We start from the raw sequence: 20,388 nt of genomic DNA, 5'->3' as shown, positions 1-20,388 counted from the left end.
CCCAAACACACAGCCAGGGCAACTAAGGAGGGGCTCCGTAAGAACCATTTCAAGGTCCTGGAGTGGCCTGGCCAGTCTCCAGACCTGAACTCAATAGAAAATCTTTGGAGGGAGCTGAAACTCCAAACCTGAAAGATTTGGAGAAGATCTGTATGGAGGAGTGGACCAAAATCCCTGCTGCAGTGTGTGAAAACCTGGTGAAAAACTACAGGAAACATTTGACCTCTGTAATTGCAAACAGATCTACTGTACCAAATATTAACATTGATTTTCACAGGTGTTGAAATACTTATTTGCAGCAGTAACATACAAATAAATTATTAAAAAAATCATACATTGTGATTTCTGGATATTTTTTTTTTAGATTATGTCTCACAGTGGACATGCACCTAAGATGAAAATTTCAGACCCCTCCATGATTTCTAAGTGGGAGAACTTGCAAAATCGCAGGGTGTTAAAGTACTTATTTTCCTCACTGTATGTTCTTTTTAAAGTCACTAAATAAAATGCAAATTAAATTAATTTTGCATCTGGTGATAGACAGGCCCCAGGATGTTCACATGGCAACAGAAATGCATTAAAAAGCCCGTAATAAGTATTTGAAAACACAAATTATAGTGTGCACCTCACGGAATGTGCAGGATTTTAATTTTGGGCTGCACGCCTTCTCTCTGTAGCCACATTAGCTCTGTCCTCTGCAGGCATCTTTTCTGTCTTTCTGGCGCTGCTGCTTTACCACTGACCCATAATGCAACAGGTGTTCCCTTAACCAAAACTCAGGTAATTTGGCCTTTGGCACTTACAATAAAATTGACTAATATTTAACACAAATTTTTTTCAAACAAAAGTTATTTTTGAAGATATTGTATTTTAATCCTGTTTTAAAATCAGTTATCTTTTTAAACTTATTTATTGCATGTTTTAACACATTCTATCAACCTGTGAGGTCAAACATTGATGAAATCACTGCCACAATATGTAAAACAAACACTGAGAGAAAATCTCAGTAAAACCTGTCTCAGACAGTTGCAGTCGTGAAGCTTCAACATCAGATGATGATGGACATGAAAGTTAAGAGAGGCTCAGTTTTTGAAGTACCCTCATAGACTTGGGTTTGATTCCTGGTGTATATGGCAAGCTGTCTGTTGTTGAAGATGCTTCATCTGTGTCGTCTCAGTCGATCCGGCTGTAATGGGGTACCAGCCTTGGTTGGGGAAGGAACCTGTGATAGACTGGCGTATTGTTCCAGGGGAGTTGCAGACTCTCATTTGCTTTACTATGTGGTGACCAGGGATAAGCACCAGCCCAATGGCGCTCCAGGGTCTGCAAGAAGTTTTGTAACAAACTTGACCTAAATGGTTTCATCTGACGTATTGGCCATTATGGAACATGTCTCATTGAAAGAAAGTTTTGTCAAATTCCCGAATTGTCTAAAAGATGCATTTACTTATTTTTGAATAAGAATTCAATACATTTGCCATGATTTCGTCAGATCATTTGAGACCTCTTATCTATTTTCTTATTTGTTAGAACAAATGGGAACATCATTATTGTGTCACTTTTTTATAGCTATAAAATAACATCTTCTATTTCTTGCAGTCCCACCGATGTCTCTGAATATCAGCAGTAGAGGCTCAGTCTCATTTGAATGTTCGTCTGATGCAAACCCAATGCCGAATTATACCTGGAGCAGGTAATTTGTATGACGCCCCAGTTACGGACTACTTGTCACTCTTCATCTTTTAAATAACATAATTTCGTTCTTCTCCTTCTTTCAGCTGCCCTCAGCAAATCAATCATTTCCATCTCACCCTGTCCTCTGTAACTTCCTTTATCACACCAACCCCCTGTGTGTCCTCCCTCAGCACATCCACAAACCTCCTCTTTAGCTTCCCTCTTAAACTTTTTTTTTTTCTTCAAATTCTCCATTTTTGGAGGCCTGGGAACTGTTTACTACTCCATCCAGCCCCATTTCCTTTAGAAAATTCCTTGACAAAAATAATAGTCTATTAGGATATCAGGTTATGCGTTACACATATGCATGTGTGTGTATACATTTTCCAACTTACTCCCATTGGTCTTTAGCTGACTGCTTAGAACGCAGAAACTTCTCATTTTCTGCCCGAAAGCGAATTAGGAGACGAGTGTGGTCAGGGCTCCCTGTTTGTTTACAAAATACACGTGTTACAGACCTTGAAATCCAACAGCAGGGATTGATATTATCCAAAGATTTATGAACATACAAATTAACATCCTTATCCTTTATCATGATTTTCTCCATTGTGACATATAAAAGTGTCTTATCGTAGCATTTGTGTGTATATGCATTATAACGCCTCAGCACACGAGCAAAGTTACGATATTCTTCAGAACGACAATCTACGCAACACGCATCCGGCAGCATACATGTTGCTGTCATAGGCAACTGCCTGTAGAGTTTTTTTTTGGCAAGTTATATCTTTCTAAACAGCGTAATTTGTAATGAAAGCTGCTTACATTTGTGCGGCTCTTTCGGCGCCATGTTCGTTTCTGTGGAGACAGCGCTAAGCTCCTCCTACCCCTCCAAACGGAGTGTGCATCCAGATTCACTCCGTTTGAAGGGGTTTGTAGCCCTCCGCCTACCCCTCCAAAAGAGAATTGGGATACCCCTCTGTCTTTCGTGCCCGCGCAAAACGGAGGGGAAGGAGTAAGGGGAAGGGCCGAGGGGTAGAATTGAGATTCAGCTTTAGTGTCATGGTCTCTAAGCCGTACAACATAGCTGGTCTCGCTACTTTCCCCTTCACGCTTGCAGATATTCTTTGGTCACAAAACACTCCTGCCACCTTTCTCCACCCTGCATGCACTCTCCATCTCTCTACCAGACTCTCCATTACTTTGGACAGCTGTCCCCAGTTATTTAAACTCCTCTGCTTTCATCACTTCTACTCCTTCTAACTGCACTAACCGCTGGACAAAATCCACTCGAAGATCTCCAATGTCCAATTCCCTCACTCATCAGTTTTTATTGGAGAGGATAGCTAAGCCACTGAGCTGCTCCTGTCCCATGGAGCTTCTCAGGTATGTCTTGATCATTTTTAACTTGGAAAATGATCTCTCAGCAGTGGTGGGCACAGATAACCAAAAAATTTACTTTGATAACAGATAATCAGATAACTGAAAAGTTATCTTTGATAAAGATAAACCAATAAACCACCCAATCGATAACCGATAAATTCCAGTATTGTTTCTGGTACATTTGTGAGCTGACTAAAGAAACAGAAACCCACAGGCAGGAGGACGAGGCGGCACAAGGCAGGTGTGATAATTGTGAGCAAGAAACGGCTGTGAAAAGATGAACAAAACAATGGAGAAGATGTGAATACAAACAACACTCAGAGTAAATCACACTACTAGAGTGCCTTGATTAGAGAGAGTGGTGACGTGATGAGTCAAGAAAAAAAACTGTCAAGTGACTCATGGTGCCATCTTGGGTTCAAAATAGCGTTCGCTGTTAATCGATCTGAATGTGAATCCTGCTATTTAATTTTTTTTATTAGCTGAAATTGTCGGGTTGCTGCACATTTGGAGGCCCAAATAGACACAGCAAGGGCTTCAAGATGTACAGATTCCCTTCAGATCCGAAAGAGAAGAAAAATTTGGGAAAATAAAGTCAGCCATGTGGGATGGAAGCAAATTCATCGTCAAAGCTTTGAGAGGTAAATTTATTGTTCAGTCCCATGTACAGTAAAACTCACCTAAACCATCATCATATAAACCAAATATTTGCGAGTCAATGGACAGAAAAAGTCTCAATGTTTTTGTATTGTTTTCCATGTAATGAACACCACATAACAGATTTTGTACAGCAGATCTTTCGCTCATATCAGATAAAATGTCCTGTACGATTGCAGTGTATGTCCATTAAACCCCTCGCATGTGGGACCGGAGTCATTTCCCTGATTAAAAAAGACCGACCGTTTATTTTTTTCACACTGTGCTCAGACTCTGATCCGCAGCCTGACGTGCAGACACAAAAGGCTGTGATTTCACACTTTGCTGCCTTCGCTCCTTCATCTCCCATCATATTATAATTGTTTTTATAGTGTGCACGCTGATTAAAAATGGATCAGAAAAGTCCGCATATTTACAGCACAAAGTTGGTAAAAGAGGAAAATGTACAGCTTACTTTTGATTTGGAGGTGATTTGTGGAAAGAAAAGCTTGAGGGTCAAATTAGTCCAGAATAAAGCATAATCCAGAGATGGAGAACTTTAAAACTGTCATGCACCTCATTGCATGACCCTGAATTACAGCTGTGCAGCTGCAGAATTCAGGTTTTAAATTATTTAAATAAATCATCATAAATTGTAGATTTGATATCTTAACTATTTCTATATTTATTTTGATAGTACCTGTACCTGGATGTATTGCTGTATGTGGGTAAATCATTTTAAAAAAAATGTTGAAAAGATAAGTTTCATTCACTCGTTCAGCACAGTTGGAACCAAAATGGCGCCATGTTCTCAGTTGACACCACTCTCTCTAATCAAGGCACTCTAACACACCCTGTCCCTCCTCCCATCCTAACAAAACCCAGACAAACACACACAGGATAACAGTATTTATAGGATTAACTCAAACCATTTGTCATTTCTGTGTATAGGGTTTCATTCGGTTCTAACATCAATTGTGCTTTTATTCTTTGTTTCAGATCTGGGCAGCCGATGCCCGAGTCTGTTTGCGTTGACGGTCCAACGCTGACGTTCTTAAGCACAACTTCTGATCTCAACGGCCTCTACATCTGTGAGGCCTCCAACCCTTATGGAAGCAAAGTTGGACAAATCTTTGTTCACTTTAAATCAGGTAAGCAAGGAGCCAGAAGGATAATCCCGAAACATTGTATCAAAGAAGTGGTTTTGATTGGAAGATATTTAGATTTCAGCCTGCTTATCAGCCCAGCAGAGTCGTGTAGCTGAAAGTGGTTGGTTTGTTCCGATCATATTGTTATAGGCAAACAGCACCTGTCTGAAAAAGATCATCCAAAACAACTGTTTAATGATGACATGTCAGATTTAGCCTGGGGAACACCCTGGAATTCCACAGCAGCAGCTGTAGAGACATAGTTGTTATTTACAACCCCAAATCTGAAAAAGTGGAAAATCCAAAAAACAAACAAAAAAACCTAACTTTGATCCTTGCATTTACGTGTAGCTGAAAGTGGTTGGTTTGTTCCGATCATATTGTTATAGGCAAACAGCACCTGTCTGAAAAAGATCATCCAAAACAACTGTTTAATGATGACATGTCAGATTTAGCCTGGGGAACACCCTGGAATTCCACAGCAGCAGCTGTAGAGACATAGTTGTTATTTACAACCCCAAATCTGAAAAAGTGGAAAATCCAAAAAACAAACAAAAAAACCTAACTTTGATCCTTGCATTTACGTAGTTTGCCTTTTTTTTCATTGCAGACCGTATTGAACCAAAGCGATTTCTTGTTTTCTGTGGTCAACTTCATTTCTTAATATACATCCATTCTTGATTTGAAAGGAAAAGAAAACCCACTGATAAAATACAGCTGGGAAGATAGACTGTGCTATAATCTAACGATTGATGCGTATCAATGAAAATAAGGAACTCTTACAACTGAATCTCTCTCTCTCTCTCTCTCTGTGTGTGTGTGTGTGTTTTCCTGCTGAGCCAACATGAAGCCTTTCAACTGTAAAATAAACTAAATTAATCAACGTTCACGGGAGTAACTGGGTAAACACTGAAGGATTTTGGTGGTTTTACCATTCAGCTGGAAGAAAGCAGGGAGCTGGGACAAAGTGAATCTGTTATCGGCTGTGGCAATCAACATCCCGGATCGGTATCTGGTTCCGATACTGATGTAATTCGCGTATCGGAATTTCCCGATCCAACCTGCAGGATTTTCCGACACTGGAGAGAAACCTGTGGTGCTGTCTGCTCTGTTTACTGCTGAGCAGCGGGGGGGGGGGGGGGGGGGGGTTCTACACTCAAGGCGAGCTGTTTCTTCAGCACACCGCACGAGTTTTAATCCACCGGTAATGACAAGTTTCCACCCGGCTCTCAGGTTCAAATGGTCTGTGCCACAGAGCATCGGTTTTCCGAAAAATTAACCGAACTCGCTCCGAGCCGAAGCCGCTGATTTTCAGTAACAATTCAGTTCATTAGTGAGGGAAGCCACCAAGACACCCATGACTGAAAGACTTGCAGGTTTCTGTGGATGTGCCAGACTGCCCGTCGACTCCAGAGCTGCCCAAGAACGAACCAACTGCTACCCTCTGACTCACTTACCTCCCGACGCTCGGAGTGCTAACTGCCTCACAACAAAGTTAAACTTCAATTTCAAAAAAAAAAAAAAAAAAAATCACAAAAAGCTGGAATGGTATTGAAAGTGCACTTGCAAAAAAAAACAAAAAAAAAACAACGTGTGTAGGTTGGGCTCAAGTTTTTTTAAACTTGAAATTCAGCTTTAATGTTAACAGCTGGGAGCTGAGAGAACATTGTCACTGTCAAGTTACTTATGGTCTTGACTGTCTTCCACTTAATGCATTCATTTATATAACCCTGAAACAAAATACATGAAAAGCTATCCACAAGAGGGAAATGAAATGTGAGAGAATCCAAATAGTTGACTCAGTGAAATGAATTAGATGTAACAGTTTTATCAGTGCTTTAATTTGCTGACGCACAGATGGATAGAACTGATGCTCATTTGGCTGATTGACCCGATTACATGTTTTTATGCAAGCCAGCTGCCATGATTTTTTTTTTTTTTTTGGAGGGGGGGGTAGTTGCTGGTGTTCATGTGTAGAATTAAATACTCCTCATTGAAGAGGAATGTGAAGACATGCATTGATAGGAACACCTGTTAATACATTACAAGTCTGCATGCTTTTAACAGATTCAGCTGGTTAAAAAATGTGAATGGACCATTGGCGTTGAGCACAGTGGACCTTTTGCAGTTTCAATGGACCTTTTGCCACGTGATTCACTGGCTTTTTTATGTTAAATGATATATGACCACTCGGCATCATCATTAAAGGTTTGGGGAACATGTAGTACACCTTGGTAAAAGTGCTTAAGAGTCTTCATTATTCAATTTCCACAAATATAAAACCAAATAGTTTGACAAATGATAATAGGAAGCTTGACTTAGAAATTAAAAGGATTATAGCAAGTCATGTTTCGACAGTAATGTTCAGTATTTGAACAGAGAAATAAAATCATATAGCTGACATCCATCGTAGAATTGCAGGCTATGAAATGATATCAGCATATGTTAGTAATTCTGAGATATTGTACCAATAATAAAAAAAATGTACATTAACAAGAATTTAACGAGTAATGAAACCAGAGTGCCAATGGCCCTGTGGGTGACCAGCTCAATTAAAGTGACCATTTTCGGCATTAAAAATGTCCGCCATTTTCAAACGAATGAATCTATTCTATGCAAATAATTTTGGGATGGGAACAATGTTAGTGACCAATATTGTGCCCTTGTTAAATTAAAAGAAACCGTTTTTGAGAAAATTTGGTCCAAATACCCATTTTGGCATAAAAATAGCTGCCATTTCCAAACTAACTGTTATGTGTCGACGCGGATTGAGGAGCGAACCTGCGTCAGACAGGACCCAGCGCTAAAAATAACCAGAAAACGGTTCCAAACAAAAACTATATTATACACCTGTGTTTAAAAGTGTAAAAACATAAAAAAAACAACGTCCCTCTGGTGGAGTTATCGTGGCTCGCTCTCCAGCGCCCGCAAGGATTAAAGCCGGCGCTCCTGGAGTTCCTACCACCGCCAAACACCCCCCAGGTGGACACGACAAACTGATTCTCTGTGAAGCAAAGAGACGGTGAGGTAAATCAACAGATACAACTATATCTTCCAATAAACACACGCTGCCAGCAACACACTCAGGTCAGTGTCCTTTCTTTTACTTTATGCAAATGAGCAGCTTCTCACAACAAGTGGAGGATCACTTATCCTTCACGCCACAGCAGTGAGAAGCAAACTACGCAATTCTCTTTACAATTCCAGTACACTGTGTAACAAAACACCAAGTTACTATCAACAAGTACTTAAACACTTAATTACCTTTCGTGTGTGCTGACAGCATGTGTCCTCACCCCTCCCTGCCTCACGGGCTCGATGTGTCAAAACCCAGGCGCGGTCCTCAGCGTCTCACAAACGAACGTCACAAGGTCGAGTTCCCGGCAGTTCTGCTTGAATCACACATGACTTAAATGCAGAACGCCATCCAATTATCTGCTTCAGCTGCAAGTCGTCCAGGTTGCACGTGAGCACCAAGCACAGGTGCTTTCCATGATGTTGATGAGGGTGAAGACTCTTCAGCCAGCACCTTCTTCACAGACAAATCAGCCCTCATGCCACCTGGAGAGCAAAGAAAAGAAAAGAACACCAAAACATCCAGCCACGCCCCCCCCCCCAACACACAACACTAACAAATCTATGACTATAGTATTTTGAAGTTAAATATGTGAATGACCCATATTATGGCCTTGACAAAATAAAAAACTTATCAGTTTTTGAGAAAATTGCCTTTAAGTGTTAAAAATGGCTATTTTCGGTATGAAAATGGCTGGCTTTTCCAAACAAACAAACCTACAAGTATGATTTTTAGACGGGAACAGTGTCAATGACCCATATTACTCACATGCCAAATTAGAAAAGAAATTATCTGCCAGTTTTCAGATATGATGATGACAACAGATGCCGTGCCACGACATAGGGTTAGCAGCCTATCAGCGGGTAACCCCCCGAAAAAGGAAGTTTTGTCTGTGGCCTTGAATGAGACCAAGGTGTTCAATTTTTGAGAGAAAATTTTTAAAATACTTAATTGTTGGATTAAGTTGTAGCATGAGCAGTGCCTCTGAATTTAAATAAATAAAAATGCCAAAGCCATGAAAAGTATAAAGAGAAACGTGGCAAAACTGATCTGAGTTTCAGACCCGGCGCCACGAGGGGGCGTTTGGGGGCGACACCCCCTCACATCATCAACCCCTCCCCCTCAGATGTGGGAGTTATCAAAAAATAAAAAAGAAAGAAAAAAATATTGGAAAATATAGCAAAATAGTAGTTATTCAATAATATCACGTATTTAACAAATAAACCAAATTAATTAACTAAAGTAATTCATTTTAAAACAAACAGATATGGCGTGTGTCTGTGTTCAAGCGATTTGATAGGTTGAGGGTTGCGCTTGTCAGTGCGGCAGAGGGCAAGGATCCTGAGTACAGCAATTATGGCAAGGTGGACGAACTAAAGCATGCTCGATTTATTCAAGCAGTGTCAGAGCTGGAGTTCCTGGGATTCCTCAAGTCCACCAAGCAAAAGCTAGATCATGCAGCACGACTCACATGGGGAGGGTGTTAATGCTACGTTTACACATAACGACGACAAGTCACGAATGCCACGAAGTACACATTCTTGGCTGCTGATCACGAATGCGATGATTCGGGGCAGAGGCGTCAGGTGTCCTCAGGAACTGCTGCAACCTGTTACCACACGTTACGATTAATGGCACGTGTTGCTGGAGAATTATCAGGAACCATTACGCACGGTCAAGAATAGTGTTCCGTGTTGTTGCGCGTAACAGTGCATCGTTAAGTTCTGTCACGTTGTGAACGAGGTGAATTGTCTCCACACACACACCCATATTCATCCAACCGAATTCAGATCGCTCCAGTTTTTCAGAAGAACTTTGTGACTGCATGCGTAGTTGGGCTGTGTTCCATGGAGTGGCGCACATGCCCAATTGCGCTGTGTTTGCGCTTGTGATGGAGGGCTGGATGTGGGGTTAATCTACTGTCTCATGTCGTTTCTCAGATTAGTTGTTGATTTGGTTTTGTGGTATGCAGGAGATCACTTGACCGAGGGTCTATATGTTCAAATAATAATTAAAAAAATACTGTCATCACTCTTTACTCTTAGTCAGTCTCTTACAACCTTGTAGCCTAAATACATGAACTTTCCAGGAGCGCACCCAATTCATTACGCACGCTCAGAGGCACGTCCCCTCCGGTGCGCACTTTTGTGGGGGGGGGGGGGGCGTGACCCCGCCCCCTGTGATAAACTCATCGCCCCCTTAATATTTTTTTTTTTCTGGTGCCGGGCTTGCTGAGTTTTATATCTTGAACTTTTTTTTATTTTTATTTTATTTTTTAATCAAGAGATGGGCAAGTCCGCATTGTCTGGTGAGAAGGTGACAAGAAAAAATTATTTCAAAATCATTTCTGGATAAATGCATTCATCCTACACACTGATCAGAGTTCATTCTGGTCAGCACCTGCTCCTCCCTCTCCTCAGCACAAACACAGATTAGGTGGGGTGGACTCTGACATGTCTGCTGTCCTCCAGCCAACTGCTTAGGCTCTGTGTTAATGGAAATTTGTGTGTGTGTCTGTGTGTGTGTGTCTGAAGTACTGAGTCTTTGTGTCTGTGTGGAGAACGAGGTTGTAACAGGCCTGTTTGTGTGTTTGTGTGTGTGTGTGTGTGTGTGCATGGGCACAATTTAGAACTAGAAATTGGGGGGACAAAGTGCGAGGCCAGCAGGACCCTGGCTGCTCCTGTGAGGCGGCTGCGCCCTCTGGTGCCTGGAGCCCGCACTCCAGACAGGGCGCCCTCTGGTGGTGGGCCAGCAGTACCTCCTCTTCTGGCGGCCCACACAACAATACCGGCATCACTGAAAGCAGCCAAAGATAACGATACGTCTTTGGGATGGTTATGAGTAGTTTTTTCTCTAATAGTTAAAATTTTATTAGCAAAGAAAGTCATGAAGTCATTACTAGTTAAAGTTAAAGGAATACTCGGCTAATGTTTTGAGAAGACCATAAAGTGGACACCATTTGACTTGTGCAATTTGAAACTGTGGATATAAGTACTTTATTCTGAGAATAGCCAGCACTGATTTTATTAACATCCTGGTGTAAATAATGTATCACCACATGTGTAGAACTCAAAAAGAATGATAGGTTGAGTTTTCATTAAAAAAACAACTGCAATGTGGTAAAATGTATTAATAAATATGAAAGAACAGGCTCTTAATAATTATTAACTATCGCATGCTGTATTTTTTTTTTCTCAAGATTTGTTTTTGCGCAAGTTTGAAAAAACAACAGATCATAAGTTTAGGATAAATTACTTATCATGAATTTAATTTTCGAAGTGGCACTAATGACAACACTCATACTGAACATAATTTTGTTTGCATAGACTGATTTTGGAGATCAAGCAATAATTGCAGATGGGCTTTTTGAGGTCCCAGATAGCTTTTCTGATTTCCTTTTCTAACTTTCAGAATTTAGTAAATTAGCATATGGTCCATTAATACTTATGTGTAGGCACTAGTCCCTAGAGGCAACTATTTTTGGTTTCAAATCTGGGCAAATGCAGTCCCAGAAAATTCAGAATGTGACAAACAAGAAACAGGTGTTGTAAACAAGTCAGTGCTGCTAAAAATACAAACTTGCAGAAACAAAGATACTATTCTGACATGGTTTTGCACATAAGACTGACATAGCATGTTTCAAGTACACACATATATGTCAGAAGGTGGGGGGGCATACCATATTCTGTCCCCCCTGGTTGCAAATGTGGGGGGAGCATGTCCCCCCCATCCCCCACCAAATTGCGCCTGTGTGTGTGTGTGCGTGCGCACGTGACAGCGGGCTGTCATTCTTTTTTCCTGTTTTTTTTTTTTTTTTTTTTTACATGCGGTCTATGAGAAATGCCACAGGGAATTTTGGGTTTCAGCTTCTTTTTTTTCTCACCACTTTCATCCCTGATTCTTGTGTACTTTTATTATCAACAGTTAGTCTTTAATTATTAGAGTTTATTTTGTTGCATTGATTCCTGGGAAAGCCCTATATAAATAGTTAGTATTTGTAGTAGTAGTAGTAATAGTAGTAGTAGTAATGAATGCATGATTTATTTTTGGAATATACGTCACACTGGAGTATAAGCTGTAGGGCCTCCCAAATTGGAAAAAAAAATTAACCTGCAACTTACACTCTGGAAAATATAGTATATTTTAAATCTGATTCCATGTTACAAGTCTGAACAGTCAGTGTTTGGATGAAATCCATTTTTCCCCAAATCTTTTCAATCCTCATTTGTACGTAGTTTGAAATGCAAGTCAAAGCACGTCTGCAAATCCATTTTACTTTGAACGTGCACATGGGATTCTGGGTGTGTTTTGTGACTTTTCACGCCACCCAGACTTAAAGGATTAAACTTTACATGGTGAGGGTTACACTGAGAAATGCACACCCCCCCTCAATGCACAATTACTGCTGCTGTCTGCTCCTGTCAGTTTTCACCGTGCTCCAGTAAAATTCCTCCTTGCTCCAAAAAAAGGAAAACAGAACATTGTCTATGAAGTGTGTTTACACTGACATGGTGTCAAGTGACAGCCATTACACAGCTGAGTGAGAGAGAGAACTAGAGAGAAAACACGTATGCGGAAGCTGTCTTCAGCTGCTTCGTGAGTGTCCAATGTGACACTTACAGTGTATTTCAGACTTAGACTCCACATTCCTTCCACATGCTCCGGTGTCATTACTACAGCAACCGATGTGGATCACAGCTAAATGAGGATTCCTATATCAACACTTAGATCTGAGCATTTGCTCTCTCTCTCTCTCTCTCTCTCTCTCTCTCTCTCTCTCTCTCTCTCTCTCTCTCTCTCTCTCTCTCTCTCTATATATATATATATAATGTGGACAGTCAGACTGTAAGTTCAGATTTAAATCAAATATGCAGTAATTCTGGATTGAACTGGCAGTCCAAACAAAGCCTGTGTCACCAAAGTTTAAAACAAGTGGTTTCACTCTACATGCACACTGTAATTTATTTAAAATCTCAGAGTCAAGCATGTGATCTACTATAACTACAAATGGTGGTGGTGTGCTGGGGTGGGCGTTCAAGAACACATCCAGTCTGGACAAACCAATCAGGCAGGCTGGCTCCATGGTTGGCATGAAGCTGGACTCTCTGGTGATGGTGGCACAGAAAGGAACACTGGACAAACTGCCTGACATTATGGACAATGCCAGTCACCCTCTGCACACCGTCATCAGCTGCCAGAACAGCCTCAGACTGCTCCTTCCCAAATGCAGGACCAACAGACTGAAAAACTCTGTTGGTCAACAAAGGCCATCAGACTGTACAACTCCTCATTGGGGGAGGAGGAGTAACAGGAAGGCAGGGGACAGGAAGGAGAGGAATGGTAGTAGCCAGTAAACCAGTATTGAGCAGTATTTCTGGTATTTATATTTGTGTATTTATATTTATATTTGTAAATTGTTTTTTACTTTCACCTTTGATACTCTGTGTGCATCATACCCTGTGTGCTGCTATACATTGCTGCTGGAACCTCGATTCCCTTCCCAAGGGATGAATAAAGTTGCCACCTTGGCAGTGTTCAACTCTATCTAAATCCTAGCCAGTCCATAAATTGGTGAAGAGCTCGTGCTGGACAAGAACAGCATGACCTGACTGGCATGAATGAAGCCTGAAAATTCCCCCATTCCACGGTTACCAGGCAAGCAAAGCTAAAGCTAATAGGCTAGTTTTGATTCAGGTGTTTGGTAAATGCATATTTTGATTGGCTGAGTGGTGGATTTTGGTAACAGCTGGTTGTAGTGTGGGTGTTAAAAACATATGATTGCCGAACGAAGAAACCATTGCGCCATCAGGGGCCCTCATGTCACGAAGCTAGCTGGTAATCAGGGACAAATGTGCTAACTTAGAAATCAATGAATAGTAAAATTTCACTCAATTGAAATCGTGCAGCACTGACTTATTTGATGGTTCATTTGTACAATTAACCACACTGTAAGCTATGTTATCTTAAATATTTGTAATAAAATGCTCAGGAAGAAGAAACAGTAAACTCAACAAGGTTAAAGACTATAGCAGCATGCAGCCACTGCTCATGGGGCAGACTCTGTCACTCAACATGACAACTCCACACAACATTATTGATTAAAATAGCTTACAACCCCAATTCCAGTGAAGTTGAGATGTATGTAAATAAAAACAGAATACGTTTTGTAAATCCTCTTCAACCTATAGTAGTGTTCAGAATAATAGTAGTGCTATGTGACTAAAAAGATTAATCCAGGTTTTGAGTATATTTCTTATTGTTACATGGGAAACAAGGTACCAGTAGATTCAGTAGATTCTCACAAATCCAACAAGACCAAGCATTCATGATATGCAATTAGGCTATTAGTAAAAAAAAGTAGAAAAGGGGGTGTTCACAGTAATAGTAGCATCTGCTGTTGGCGCTACAAACTCAAAACTGTTATGTTCAAACTGCTTTTTTAGCAATCCTGTGAATCACTAAACTAGTATTTAGTTGTATAACCACAGTTTTTCATGATTTCTTCACATCTGCGAGGCATTAATTTTGTTGGTTTGGAACCAAGATTTTGCTCATTTACTAGTGTGCTTGGAGTCATTGTCTTGTTGAAACACCCATTTCAAGGGCATGTCCTCTTCACCATAAGGCAGCATGACCTCTTCAAGTATTTTGACATATTCAAATTGATCCATGATACCTGGTGTGCGATATATAGGCCCAACACCATAGTAGGAGAAACATGCCCATATCATGATGCTTGCACCACCATGCTTCACTGTCTTCACTGTGAACTGTGGCTTGAATTCAGAGTTTGGGGGTTATCTCACAAACTGTCTGCGGCCATTGGACCCAAAAAGAACAATTTTACTCTCATCAGTCCACAAAATATTCCTCCATTTCTCTTTAGGCCAGTTGATGTGTTCTTTGGCAAATTGTAACCTCTTCTGCACATGTCTTTTATTTAACAAAGGGCCTTTGCGGGGGATTCTTGCAAATAAATTAGCTTCACACAGGTGTTTTCTAACTGTCACAGCACTTACAGGTAACTCCAGACTGTCTTTGATCATCCTGGAGCTGATCAATGGGTGAGCCTTTGTCATTCTGGTTATTCTTCTATCCATTTTGATGGTTTTCCATTTTCTTCCACGCGTCTCTGTTTTTTTGTCCATTTTAAAGCATTGGAGATCATTGTAGATGACCACCCTATATGTTTTTGCACCTGCGTATAAGTTTTCCCCTCTCCAATCAACTTTTTAATCAAACTACGCTGTTTTTCCGAACAATGTCTTGAACGTCCCATTTTCCTCAGGCTTTCAAAGTGAAAAGCATGTTCAACAGGTGCTGGCTTCATCCTTAAATAGGGGACACCTGATTCACACCTGTTTGTTCCACAAAATTGACAAACTCACTGACTGAATGCCACACTACTATTATTGTGAACACCCCCTTTTCTACTTTTTTTTTTTACTAATAGCCCAATTTCATAGCCTTAAGAGTGTGCATATCATGAATGCTTGGTCTTGTTGGATTTGTGAGAATCTACTGAATCTACTGGTACCTTGTTTCCCATGTAACAATAAGAAATATACTCAAAACCTGGATTAATCTTTTTAGTCACATAGCACTATTATTCTGAACACTACTGTATATTCAATTGAATACACCACAAAGACAAGATATTTAATGTTAAAACTGATAGAATTTTTTGTTTTTGTGCAAATATCTTCTCATTTTCAAATGGATGCCTGCAACACGTTTCAAAAAAGCTGGGACAGGAGCCTGGAACAGGCCTTGAGGTAAAGGAGCTTACCGCGTGGGCTCAGGAACACTTCAGAAAACCATTGTCAGTTAAGACAGTTCGTCGTTACATCTACAAGTGAAAGTTAAAACTCTACCATGCAAAGCAAAAGCCATACATCAACAACATCCAGAAACACCGCCGCCTTCTCTGGGCCCGAGCTCATTTGAAATGGACAGACGCAAAGTGGAAAAGTGTCATGTGGTCTGATGAGTCCACATTTCAAATTGGATGTACTCTCCTCCAGACAAAAGAGGAAAAATACCATCCAGTTGTTACCAGCGCAAAGTTCAAAAGCCAGCATCTGTGATGGTATGGGGGTGTGAAAAGAGTGCAGATACTAGACTGGCCTGCCTGCAGTCCAGACCTGTCACCCACTGAAAATGTGTGGCACAAAATACGACAACGGAGACCCCGGACTGTTGAACAACTGAAGTCGTACATCAAGCAAGAATGGGAAAGAATTCCACCTACAAAGCTTCAATAATTAGTGTCCTCAGTTCCCAAATGCTTATTGAGTGTTGTTAGAAGGAAAGGTGATGTAACACAGTGGGAAACATACCACTGTCCCAACTTTTATGAAACATATTGCAGGCATCCATTTCAAAATGAGCAAATATTTGCACAAAAACAATAAAGTTTATCAGTTTGAACATTAAATATCTTGTCTTTGTGGTGTATTCAGTTATGGTGTATACAGGTTGAAGAGAATTTTTAAATCATTGTATTCTCTTTTTATTTACATTTTACACAATGTCCCAACTTCATTGGAATTGGGGTTGTAAATCAATGATTTTTTTTTTTTTAATCAAAGGGATGAGAGATACAGGAAAAAGTCTATTTTTCATGTTTTATGTTCTATTTTTTTTCTACATTTTTGGCCGCTGATCGCAAATGTGACAATTTGAAGCAGAGGCGTTGAGTCTCCTCAGGAACTGCCGCAACCTGTTACCACGCATTATGATTAATGGCACATGTTGCTTGTGAATTATCAGGAACCATTACGCACGGTCAAGAATAATGTTCTGCGCTATTGTGCGTTACAGTCTGTCACGTTGTGAATGAGGCGAATTGTCTCCACACACACATCCATATTCATCCATCAGCTGCTGAACAATTCCGATCGCTCCAGTTTGCTCTTCAAAATCCACAGCAGAACAACTTTCTGATTGCATGCTTAGTTGGGCTTTGTGCCATGGAGTGGCGCAGAGAGGAGGAGGAGGAGCCTAAGAAAGCCAGATGTGTGGCGCCACGCGGTTCTCGTCTCGTGCGTTTCCCCAAACATCAGGCACATGGAGCAGGTGAAACACCTGCAGGAGTGCACTGACGAGCATTGGAACGAAACTTTTAGCCAACTTGGCGTCACTGTCCTTCTTCAGCATACTGCAGCAATGAAGCTGAATGCAGTGCAGCAGGGTTTAATTGTGCGCACGTTGGAGAAGAACGCTGTCACTTTCTGTTAAGGATCACCACTAATCAAGACGGATCAACACGCTCAGGTGTGACCTCCACGACAAAAGGTGAAATGAAGATGGTGTGTGACATTCTTGGAAGATTTTTTGATAGCCAAAAACATGCTCCATGAAAATCATGAATATCACGCACCAACACGCACTTTTAAGAAACTTATTCAGATGCAAAGTCACATTACGAAGGTCAGGAATGTGCCAAGAATGACGCAAATATGACATTCGTAATGTGTCCTGCCTATTTGTAAACACAGCATTAGAGTGTCTTGTGATTAACTATTGATACTAAAACCTTTTTTGTCCCAGGCTGTAACCATGTTTATTTCTGCTGTAATATTTGGATTGTACTTCAAACACTTGATGATTGTGTTTTTGTTTTATTTCTATTGACTGCTGTTTTCCTCATGTATGTATATGGGCACACAGCTGTGCACCCCTCTACGTGTCTCTCTACAGCCCGTCTACACTTTTTCACAGTTACTACAGTGATGACGGACATTCATGAATGTGCACTTAGCTGTGTCTCTTGCGGAGACTGTGTTTAACAGGCTGCGTATATTCATGACTGATTGACGTGCATGTACACCAGTCTCTTCTAATAGTGACGAGCGGCTGCTGCTGTTACTGCAACTGCATCGAAATTAACACAGTTATCACTTTAAAAGTGAGTCATCATGACACGAAATCACACTTATGTAAAATCTGCAATTAATCCGCAGCTCCATTCCTACTTTAGCGGCAGTTTGTCTATATTCCATTCTGCATCATGTGCTGGGATGTTTGCTCAGAGTGACGTAAATACTCGGCAACATTTGGAAAAACAATGTTCTATAGCTGTCTGATTGGCGTATGCTTAGAGACTCAGGCCCGGATCCAGACTGGTTTGGACCAATGCAGTTGCATCAGTCAGATTTTTTTTACGCATCGTTTGTCATCGGTAAAACAAACAAAGAAAAATTTTGAATAATCCCGAATAGTGCCGAACGTGTCCCCGCGGTGAACACAGCTTTTGATTTGATCCCACAATGCACCACGCAGGTGTACACACACAGGAAAATTCAAACCGGATCAAACATACATAGTGTAGCGGCCTCACTGTGAGTTCTTGACAGGCTTGAAATATTAAAAAGGAGATGAGACGACTGTGGCCCGTTCGAGCGCAGCAACAGTGTGGCTCCTTTTATTGCGCGTTCCCGTATGCACACACATACACACAAGCGGGAGCCCGTCACTCCTCACCTCCCATCTACGGCAACACAACAGTGCCAAAATTAACCCTGTGTAGCCTCACAGTAAATAAAGGAAATAAATAAAGATTAAGCAAAGACATCAGAAAGTCTGTTACAATAGCGTCAGTCCAGTCCAGTCGATGATCATGGCATCCAGGAAAAAAGTTGTGCAAGGAAAATCGGGCGCTTATTTCAGCAAGAAACGGTAAGTGGTTTCTAAACAGACAATAGTATGTTTGAATGGCAAACTATGATGACTGAAATTACATTTTCGTTGGTTTTCCGACCATACATGTCAACCTATACGGATTGGCCGTAAATTATACGGATTTTTCCAAGTTTCAGAGTCATACGGACGTACAAATAAAGTTGGATATTCAGGGTTTGCTCTGCAGCGGCTCTAATCAACCGTTTCTGCAGCGAGACTCCACTTTGAAGCGTGAACCATTGAAGCAATGCTTCGATCCACTAGCTCGTTGGTTCTTTGATTCGCTGCTCTTCAGAAATGGCAAGTCCGCTTCTTAGCCCCTCTCTAAACCATTAAAATACAGTGAGTCACTTTTGTGTGGATTAAAGTCACTAACTGGGACTCTTGTCTTGTTGCAGTCAAGAAATGAAAATTGTCCTCTGTTCTGTTGGCAGAGCTCCAAACGCTAAATCGGCTAAAATGTTTCTTCCTCCCAAAATGACACGTGCTGTATTTCTTTACAAATTACATCTTGACGTGCAGCACAGCGGGCTGCAAGAGCTCAGCTCAGATATATGGAAAGATATTCATGCAAATAGTGTCTGAAAGGAAATGCTTTTGGCAAAAACTACAGATTTTGTTTATTCCTATTTATGTCCAGAGATCAAGGATCCACCATGTCAATTTTTGTTAGTGTTGTTTTTTAGGACATCATATTTATACAAATAAGTGTTCACTATGGTCCATGAAGTATAATAAATATATTAAAAGAAGTGTGACATTGTATGTTGCACACGAATAAAAGAATGAAGATTATTGAATAGCAAAATGCGTACAGTTTTTATTTTATCATTGGGCAAAAATGCATCTGTCAGATTCTCACTCTGGATCCAGCCCTGAGACTGGTCACACAAGTGCACAGAATCATCACATGAGCTCTAAATCTGAGTTGTTATGAATTCTGTGAGCAATGTCCTTTAAATAATTTTACCCATAAATCATAATTCAGACAGGTCATCTGAGTAACACAGGGCAGGGGGAGATTTACCACGGCTTTTACTTGATCAGGTGGAAATGCGTCAACAGTGCTTGCACCCCAACAATCGCACCTATAATAATTATTATTATAATTATATAAGGATTGAATTTAGTCAGATGTGGTTAATAATGTGGCATCTGGATATAAATGAGTAATTCATGTTAACCTTTTCTCTCCCCTGTCATGTCTCTCTGCAGGGCCATGCACTGTTTGTTGGGCTTTATTTACAGTATTTGCCCTGATTGCTGCTGCAGTTGCAACTGCATTTGAGATACGGTTCTTTAGATGCAAGCATTGTCCAAGGTATATTGTGTTATATTTTGTATTACATATATACATTTTTTTTCCCTTGTTTTAATTGCCGGTTTGTGATGCAGGTATTTTCACTACATACGTCCAGACCAGCCCCCGTCACATGCATCTCCATCCCTTCACGCGTGTGCAGTGATGTTATGGAGTTTAATGAGCTAAAACTGATTTCTTAGCTTTGGGTGTGCAAAAGTGGGGGGGGGGAGTTATCTTAATGAATGACTATAAAAACAATCCAGGGTCAGATGCAGTGTTAGATTTACTGTCTTTGAGAGGTGAGGTTGCAGATTGCATTATCATCATCTGATGGTTGGATACTTTAGGCAATCTGCTGTGGCACCTCTGCTGAACCTCTTCCAGTTCTTTCTCTGTTGTGCTTCTCTTACCAATACTCAATTCTGTAATGTCTTTTATGTTGCCTTCTAGTTTGGTTTAAGACTTTCCTGATTTCCATTTTTTTTTGT

The 20,388-nt window shown here is 40.7% G+C and overlaps 1 protein-coding gene across 1 annotated transcript; it reads left to right on the top strand.

Moving 5' to 3' along the window:
* The first annotated feature begins 1,444 nt into the window (after positions 1-1,444).
* On the top strand, positions 1,445-20,086 carry LOC117525347 (poliovirus receptor homolog). The gene is made up of 4 exons (XM_034187183.1): positions 1,445-1,693; positions 4,690-4,841; positions 19,813-19,918; positions 19,993-20,086. The coding sequence occupies exons 1-4, from the start codon at positions 1,608-1,610 to the stop codon at positions 20,084-20,086; spliced, it is 438 nt and encodes a 145-aa protein (XP_034043074.1). The 5' UTR covers positions 1,445-1,607.
* The last annotated feature ends 302 nt before the right edge of the window (positions 20,087-20,388 follow it).

The sequence above is a fragment of the Thalassophryne amazonica genome, chromosome 14 (genome assembly GCF_902500255.1).
Source record: "Thalassophryne amazonica chromosome 14, fThaAma1.1, whole genome shotgun sequence".
In the NCBI taxonomy this organism is placed as follows: Eukaryota; Metazoa; Chordata; class Actinopteri; order Batrachoidiformes; family Batrachoididae; genus Thalassophryne; species Thalassophryne amazonica.
This window is presented reverse-complemented; position numbering and strand designations above follow the sequence as displayed.